This window comes from Fistularia commersonii, chromosome 23 (genome assembly GCF_037954325.1).
Source record: "Fistularia commersonii isolate RoL2024-O1a breed Wild chromosome 23, RoL_Fcom_v1.0, whole genome shotgun sequence".
Classification (NCBI taxonomy): domain Eukaryota; kingdom Metazoa; phylum Chordata; class Actinopteri; order Syngnathiformes; family Fistulariidae; genus Fistularia; species Fistularia commersonii.
In genome coordinates this window covers 685745-695000 of record NC_141306.1, presented here as the reverse complement: position 1 = coordinate 695000, position 9256 = coordinate 685745, and the positions used below count along the sequence as shown (strand labels likewise).

Genomic DNA, 9256 nt, shown 5'->3' with positions numbered 1-9256 from the left:
TTATCCTCTGTTGCTTTTAAAGGGGCGGCAGACACCCCCTTCAGGTGAGGCACAGTATTGTCTGCCTCACCTCATGTTTCATTGTCCTTCTACTTGCCTCCCCTGCCTTTCCTCACCACACCTCACTGGTACAAAAGAAAGAAAAGGCCGCCGGTCCAACACATAACAGCGGTTCACTTCCTGGAGTTCGCCATGGCAACGGCATTCTCCCAAAAACACATGTAACAACACTCCATAACTATATACTGAATATATATGTATGTATATATAGATATCTATATATACATGTATAAAATCCAGGTTATCACATTAAATCTAACCAAGTATCACAGTACTACACATACTGAGTAACTGTGAGTATAATACTACTTCTGGTATACTGTACCCCCCCCCCAAATACATGTTTCAGGATCAAGAGCAACTAAAAAGTGTGGGGTCAGAAGACCTCCAGGGAGTGTGAGACCACCAGCCTCCCTGAGCTTCTACCTGGTACTGCATAGAGATGGTGGAGGCTCCTGGACGAGGCTCCCGCTGAACCTCCTGAACAAACAATGACTCCAGTAGGAGGAGCTGGAGCAACCACCGGACTGACCTCGGAGCTTCTCCTCTCCTGACATGGGGCCTCCAGAGGTTCCCGGGCTCTCCGTCGCTCCTGAGGGTCTAGAACTAAAAAAACGATTGCAGCAGAGCTCATCAGCACACTGACCTTCCTCTTCTTCCAGCTTCTCAACACCTGCATGAGCTCCACTAATCCTGCCTTCACAGCTCAGCATCTCCTCCACAGGTTGGATGAAGGAGAAGGAGAAGGTCACTCAGGCGCCGCCAGTCCTGGAATGTGAGCGAACTCGAATGCGGTGGTCGGAAAGTCCGTGAGAACGTGGAGATGGAGAAGTGACCAAAGAAGTCCTGGCTGAAGAAGCGAAGGGGCTCAAAGGCACAGTCGTGCACAAATAATCTCCCGTGCGTGCGATCGATCAGATTGATCGATCCGCCATCTGAAAGATGTTTCACCTCTAACCAGGAGCAGCTCAGAGGTGAGGAAGACTCCTGGATGGATTCTTCTCAATATCTCCCAGACCTGGATGACAGAGAACCTCTAGAGACACTCCTGGATGAAGGTGAGACGTCTTCAGGAATCGGTGTGTGTGTGTGTGTGTGTGTGTGTGTGTGTGTGTGTGTGTGTGTGTGTGAGAGTGTGTGTGTGTGAGTGAAAGGCCACACAGATCCAGCAGGCCTGCCCCAGACCTCCCCTGTGGTGCTGTGCTGGGTTTGTTGGGCAGGACGTGGAGCTGCGAGGCCTCAGTGCTTCATGAAGCCGTGCATCATCTCCAGCGGCAGCGGGAAGATGATGGTGGAGTTCTTCTCGGCGGCGATGGTGTTGAGGGTCTGAAGGTAGCGCAGCTGCAGGGCGGAGGGTGATTCGGCGATGACCAGCGAGGCCTCCTTCAGCGCCCGAGAGGCGTTCATCTCCCCCTCGGCCGCGATCACCTGAGGACCGGCGCCGATGTCAGAACATGCTTGGAGAACGCAGGGAACATGGGCATCACCGGCCACCTCCTCACCTTGGCTCGGGCCTCCCGGGTGGCTTCGGCCTCGGCGGCCATGGCCCTCTGGAGCTGCAGGGGCAGCTTGACGTCCTTGATCTCCACCCGCTCCACCTTGATGCCCCAGTCGTCGGTGGCGTCGTCCAGGGTGCTCTGAGGGGACAGAACCTCCAGTTAGCGGCTCTCAGACGACCCCCCAGGGATGTTCTCCAAAGGTTCCTTTGCGTTGTGGACCGTGGAAGGAAGCCGGAGAACCCAAACTCACTGAGATGCCCTCAAACCTGCAACATGAGTGAAAAACCTCCAGCAGAGAACTTCCAGAGCTCCCCTGCGGGACGAGGAGAAGGTCGGAGGAGGAGCCCCGGCTGGAGGCAGAAGGTTCGATCATGGACGGCAGCGGTGGGGCTCACGGCAAACAGATGCATCCATGTTACCATGGCAACCACAAGTCTAACTCACAACAAGATCAGCTCTGACTAGTTGGCCTCACGGGTCAAGGTGACTCGGCGCCCACTAGTGGTAGCACAAGGGAACTACACCAGCACCTGGAGACACCAACTCCTCCATGGCTGGACCAGCTCTGCTCACACACACCTCAAACGTTCTTTACGTCAGAAGATGCAACACTGCAGTCAATGACCGCGAACATCTCATCAGCTCCTTTCTCATTGGACGTTTCTCCGTGCATCGGGACAGCAGAGGAACCGGGGACCTTCAGCTCCCAGAACCATCATGGCTCCTCCTGAGGCAGGGTCTTCTTGCAGTTCCATGGGAAGTCATATAAGTTAGGTGATTGGTGGAACTCATAAGCCGTGCCCACCACCAGATGCCTCCTGTGGAGCACCGTTCTTCAGAACTGTCCTGCTCACTGGTCAGATGTTCAGACAGAAGCAGCGAGACATGGAGGGACAAAGAGGTCCAAGATCTAAAACCAGAAGGTTCTCCTGGATGAGGCAACATCCTGGAGACAAATCTGAGCAGGACACTTCCTAGATCTTTTCTGACCAAAAATACTTTTAAAAAACTAGTAATTTTTCTACAAATGAAGTAGAAGTGTCTTCTCAGGTGCCAGGAGGTCAGAACGTTCTCAGTCCACTCCTCCTGTACCTCCATGGCCCTCTAAATTCCACAGTTGACCTCTGACCTTCTCACTGCTATGAAGAAGAGTCCAGACACCTGCTGGGGTGAAGATTCAGAGTGAGTCCTGCAGTCCCGCCTCCATCCAGAGGATGGCGCCAAAGCACAACTGTTCGCCGCCATCCCTCGCCAAGCGTCGGACGCTTCTCCTGGAGCTTCTCCTGGAGCTTCTTCTGGAGCTTCTTCTGGAGCTTCTCCTGGAGCTTCTCCTGGAGTTTCTCCTGGAGCCTCTCCTGAAGCTTCCTTCTCCTGGAGCCAGACGCTGAGGTAAACTGAAGGCGTCCTCGTGTGGGAACCGACGGGATCTCAGGGAGGACGGGAAGTGAAGGTCCGCTGGGCGAACATCTGCGCCGAGGGGTCACCTGGGTTTCCCGCCTTCTCTGATCCTGCAGCGGAGTGTGTGGACGCAGCAGGATGAATGATGCAGAACCCGAATCCACCTCGGGTTCCTCGCCGCCCGGCCCGGGACGCCCTGGTTTCTTCTCCGCCGTCTCCGAGTTCGGCTGCCTGCCTGCTTTTCTTCTGCGTGGCCTCAAAAAACAAGCGTACCGAGGGAGCGGCGGAGATACGTTTCCTCAGGTCTGCGCAGGAGAAGAGACGTCAGATCGTTGAAGAACGGCGGCGGCGTCCCCACGCCAGGCACACATCAGACGCTGAAGGAGCCGGGATACTTGCAGTGTGTGTGTGTGTGTGTGTGTGATTAAGTTTTAATGGCTGATACCTTTGGGGGGGAGAAACCCTCACAAAAATGGAGAAACAAAACAGGTGCAGCCGAGACAATAAATATGGAGGTGCTTTGAGAAGGAGGGGCGCCGGCTGATACCATCTGCCTCCACTTAGATGTGGCCTTCAGGGGCAGAAGGTCCAGCTGGTTGAAGAGGACACACCACGCTGGACCGGAGGGGGTTTGTTCTCAGGCGTGGAACATCTCTTCCAAAGAGGTACAAAACCAATGTGTGATGAAGATGAACGAGCCGCTGGTGTTCCAACATGGCTGGAGGAGACCATCATTGAGGAACATTTTGACCGGCGTTCCTTCAGGTTTACAACACGTCCGTCCCGTTCCAGGAGGAGTCCAGGTCTTCCACACCTCCACCTCTGTGGAGATTCTGGTGCTCGAGAAATGGCCTACAGAATTCATCTGATCAATTCTGGTGATGGCTTTAGGAGAGCTGTAGCCTAGCGTAGCTCTCACTGGACAGTGAACCTTCTACCTGTTCTTGGGACTGCAGGAGGACCCCCAAGAGCCCTGGGGACCCCACTGGAGACTCCACACAGAAAGGCTCCCAGCGGGGATCCAACCAGGACCTTCTCGCTCGAACCGCTGACCGCCGTGCCAACCAGGTGTGGAGGTGAGGGGCGAAGTTGGGTACCTGCATGCTGTGTGCGATCTCCTCGCGGTCCGACAGGATCTCAGCCAGGTTCTTGGTGCCGAGAACGTTCCTCAGCGTGGTCTGGGCCAGCAGGCGGGTGGCGGCGTCAGCGTTGGTGATGTTGGCCACGGCCAGGGTGGCGTTCTGGACCCGGTAGTAAACCACGCCGTCCACGCTCACCGTCACGGAGTCCTTGGTCAGAACCTGAGGGCGAGAGAGGAGAAGCTAACTAGCTTCTCAGGCTAAATCAGCAAGTGAGATATTCTAGCGGCGGCGCGTCCTACCTCCTGCGGCGGGATGTCAAAGGAGATGGTGCGCATGTCCACGCTGATGAAGCTGTCAGTGCACGGCAGGATGAAGAACAGGCCTGCATGGAAACCCACAGAAGACTAACGGGTTAGGAGCGGCGCTAACGGGTTAAAAGTGGCGCTAACGGGATAGGAGGGGCCCTAACGGGTTAGGAAGGGTGCTAACAGGGTAGGAACAGCACTAACAGTTTAGCAATGGTGTTAACGGGCTAGGAGCTGTGCTAACGGGTTTGGAGCAGCGCTAACGGGTTAGGAGCTGCGCTAACGGGATAGGAAGGGCGCTAACGGGTTAGGAGGGGTGCTAAAAAGAAAGGAGCGGCGCTAACAGGTTAGCAATGGTGCTAATGGGTTATGAGCAGCGTGAACGGCGGTGTAGGCGTCTTCTCAAGGAGCTGTGTTGGGAGGCCAAGAGGAAGCGAGCGTGCAGCTGTGCCGACGGAAGAGGCGAAGCCGGCGCCACGGCTAACAATGCTTGGCGCGGTGCTGAGTGACAGGAAACGGCGCTAGGTGCGCGACGTTTAGCAAACATTAGAGCGGCGCTCGTCATCGACTGGCGGGCCGCATTAATTCTGCTGTCACAAAGTGTGTGTTCAAGTGGCGCCATCGCAGCCATCTGTTCACAGGGTGTGTGTTTGTTTGTGTGTTTTCCAAGCGGGGGGAGCACTAAGTCTCTTCTTGCCATTTCCAGCGACTGTTGCAGTTCGGCGAAAGTCAAGAATCGTGATTGGCTGCGGCGGGACGAGGCACGGCGTGACGGAGAGGAAAATTCCAGATCAGACAGGAAGAGGAGGAGGGCGGGACTCGCCCGTGGACAATAACTCTTCCTGGTGGAGGAAGTAAAGTCGACGGCAACGTCAAATATCTCATAAACAAGCGTCGACGCCAAAGCCCCCGGCGAGGAGCCCACGCCAGATAAAATATACAAATATACACCGGGGGGTTTGGACGCGGCTGTTTCGGAGAGGGGGTTCCGAATTCAATTTGGGCTCTGGGTTGTCAGGAATGCAGGCGGCGGTGGCAGAGAGCTATTATTACCACGCGCTGTCACACACACACACACACACACACACACACACACACACACACGAGGATGGGGGGGGGTCCCCTGGCAGGCAGAGGAGTCCAATTTCAGCAGTTTTAAGAGGGACCCCCCTCCACACCCGCGCCTCAGATCCGCTAGAACAAGAAATCAAAAGCGGAGGAGACAACGGGTGGATGCAAATGGACCCTCGGGGGAGCCGGTATTTTTATTTTATTTTTTTTTACGACAAAGACCTCGCCTTTCAGAACAGCCGTCACTCGACGATAAACAGGATCGGGCCCAGGACGGACGGCGGCGACGGCGGCAGACATACGGCTGCACGGTCGTAAATGAGGCCCGTGAAGCCGTGCTGGAGGAAGCGCCCCAGCCCCGGGCGCACGGTTATTATTAGAGACGCATATTTTTCCATTTCTAATTTGCGGCCATGATTCGTCTCCTGCCGTGGGGACGCCATGACGGGGTGTGACGCCCGGCGCCGTGGGTGTCGGAGGACGAGTGTGTGGGTGGAAAGCTGTCGCTGTCACTGAACTTCCACGGGACACCAAGGAGAAGAGGCAGAACTTCATACTTAACCTCCTTTATGGAGGAACTACTCATCTCACACACACATAATAAGTCATCTCACACTGACTGGATCAGTGGGGGGGGTTAACCAGCTGTCAATCACAGGGCCGCATATACAAAAGAGGCAACCAACCATTCACCCTCTCATTCACACATTATCTAGACACATAATCCATTCACCCTCTCATTCAAATGTCTTATAGACATAATCCATTCATACAAGATGGACATATAATCCATTCACCCTCTCATTCATCTCACACAGACAATAGTGAACCTGCTGACTGATTTTGTTTTTTAGAGGAAGGCGAAGAACCTGGAGAGAACCCAGGCAGGAGAACCTGGAGAGAACCCAGTTAGCTGAAGATGGAGACCAGCGTACAGCTGGTGTCGGTTAAAGAGCTCTTCCAGTTCCAATAAATGACTTAGGACTGGGTTTAAAGAAAGCAATAAAAGCTGGAGGAGGTTCCAGGGCAGCTGTGCAGGGATCGCAGCAGCTCAAGAACGTCCAGGGTATGTTTCACCCCGGTGTTTTGGTCCCAGACTCCATCCTCCTGGTCATCTCTGATCACAGAAACATCTCCAAACACCACCCGGCTTCTACCTGCCCGTGTCCTCTCCTCAGCCCACACACACACACACACACACACACACACACAGTTCTAGTCTTGAGAGGACGTCCTGACCTGGTCCTTTGGCTCCTCCTCCAACCAGACGCCCCAGCCGGAACACGATGGCCCTCTCGTACTCCTTCACAATCTGAGAGAGGAGATGAAGCGGGCAAACCATCAGAACATCTGTTTGTTGCATGTGCTGCCAACCCCCCCCACACACACACTTCCTGTTTCCTGCAGATACCCTATAATCAGATATCTGGCCTCTGAGTGGGAGGAGAAGCTTCAGTGAAAGGTCACCAGCACAGAGGACATCTCCTCCTGCAACAATGACCTCTCCTTGTCCTTCCTGACTCGTTTGGAGAATTAGAACAACAAATCTGCGGAGCGCTGTACTCGAAGAACTGAAAGTGTCATAGAAATATGTATTGCGTCATGGAGCCGGAGACACGACGTGAAGGGATCTTCTACAAAGAGTGCATCCCACCTTGATGCACATCCATATGGAGATGGGCAGCGTGGCCACGATGAAGATGACGGAGACGACCACCAGCAGGCAGCCGCACAAGCCGCTGTCTTGGGCCTCGCTTTCCAGAACTGAGGGAACAAAAACACAAACGTGGATTCAAAGTTCTGCTCTTTGGGGTGGAAGCTCATTTTCCCCACGGTTCCTGAAGCAGCCATTCACCAGCCACCGCCCGGCACTCCAGACACTGGTTAGAGGAGAGACTAAAGAGCTGGTTAGACCCAGAGCTGAACACCACACTGCATACCTCTCATGTTGTTCAGAGGACGTCTGCTCAGATCTACAGACATGAGATGAGAGGTTAGAGTCAGCAGCAAACTAGCCCTTCATCTCGACTTCTTCTCTGTTCAGGGGTCGCCACGGCGAATCATCTCCCACCATCTAACCGTCTCCTCCGGACGTCCCACATCTCCTCTGGATCTCTTCTCTCACACCAACTTAACTCCCGTCTCCTCCTTCACCACATCCATTCCCAGGAATGGTGCGGTCCACTTCGGTGGGGAGAAGAAACAAACTGTCCCGCTGGTTGGAGATGGTTGTCGGCTGGGTTCTGAAGGATGGATCGTTTGGAGGACGGAGTGCAAACGGACCCGGAGCATCAGGGGAACCCGGATGTAAACACATCATGGATAATCTTCAGGGATGGAACATGGTCTTCAGGTCCAAGAACATCTCCTCTTTGAAGGACACGGCAGAGGGACCTCCGGCAGACCGGCAGTCTTCTTCTCCGGTGTTCAGGGAATCGGACAGTTCAATCCGGGCCGAACTAAATCCCAAGTCCAAGCCATCCTGGACCATAAGGTGTAGAAACACCTCCGGGGGGCTGGAGATCCTGGAGGTCCAGGGCAGATTCATCCATCCAGATCAGCTTCAGAGAGGACCAAACCACTCCGGTCCAGTCCGGACCACATGATCACACATAGAAATGGGAAGGATATTTGTCCGGATAACATATTCTGGTTCTGTTTCGGGTGAAACCCAGCGAACGAACCCGGCGGTCTGCGCCGGGGAGCGGGGCCGGAACCCCCGCCCGGGACCGGGAGCAACAGGCGGAGACGTCCGGCTGGAGGCTCCTCTCACCGGCGAGCGGAACTAATAAAAAAAACACCATAATAAACGAGGGAGAACGCCACCGGGCCGGGATGTGGGTCTGTTAACGAAGTTTAGAGATGTTTGCGGAGGTTCTGTCGTAGTTACGGGTTCAGTTAGCGGCGACTGTTCTAGAAGGAGGGCTAGCTAGCCGTGCGGGAGGAGTTAGCTAGCCCGCGCCGCTGCCGCCATTTGTTTGTTTGTTTGTTTGTTTTCGGGGATCAACGTATTCGCTACTTCCGTTACTGATGGTGGCGGTCGGGGACCTACCTGTCTGTCGCTCCCGTCTCCGGGACTCTTTCTTGCCGTAGTCTTCGCACTCCATGGCTGGGAGACTGAAAGGCGGTACCGTGAGAGGCTGGAGGGGCGGCGGCGGCGGCGGCAGATGGGAGTCCTTTGCCCAGAGTTTGGACTGCAAGGCAGCGGACGCTAAGCCCCGCCCCCTGCCACGCCCACCGGGGAACTTCCGGTTTGGGAACAACATTTGGGGTTTGAAGGCTCGGATTACAAACTCTTGTCACTTCACTGTGTTTCATCCCAACACAACCAACACTTTATATTATGCAATGACAATATTCAGTGCGGCAGGAAGGCAAAGGCGGAAACAGTGCTTTTTCAAAATAGGATCCGGGAGGTCCAACAAAAAAAAAAAAACATTTTGACCAAGACAGATTTTCTCTCTGGACCCAAAACAAAGGATCTGCAGACCCGAACCAAAGGATCCATGGACCGGTACTGGACCAGGGACCGGGGGTTGGGGACTACCGACTACTATTACTACTACTCCTTCTACTACTGCTATTCTTCTACTACTACTACTACTACTACTCCCACTACTCCCACCCATACTTCAGCTATTATTGTTATTGTTGTTGTATCATTACTATTATGTTGTTGTTTTTGTTGTTATATTATCATTGCTATTGTTATATTGTTGTTGTTGTTGTTGTTGTTGTTGTTGCTATGATGAGGATGATTATTATTATTATAAAAGATTTCAATGTGGGATCATCTTTCTTTCTTTCTTTCTTTCTTTCTTTCTTTCTTTCTTTCTTTCTT

At 53.8% G+C, this 9256-nt stretch overlaps 1 protein-coding gene across 1 annotated transcript; it reads right to left on the bottom strand.

The window, feature by feature from the left end:
- Positions 1-1140: 1140 nt before the first annotated feature.
- Positions 1141-8614, bottom strand: stom (stomatin). Its single transcript, XM_086170082.1, has 7 exons — positions 8468-8614; positions 7070-7179; positions 6655-6727; positions 4339-4421; positions 4055-4258; positions 1563-1697; positions 1141-1488 (listed from the first exon to the last, which is right to left on the bottom strand). The coding sequence occupies exons 1-7, from the start codon at positions 8520-8522 to the stop codon at positions 1300-1302; spliced, it is 849 nt and encodes a 282-aa protein (XP_086026208.1). The 5' UTR covers positions 8523-8614; the 3' UTR covers positions 1141-1299.
- Positions 8615-9256: the final 642 nt, after the last annotated feature.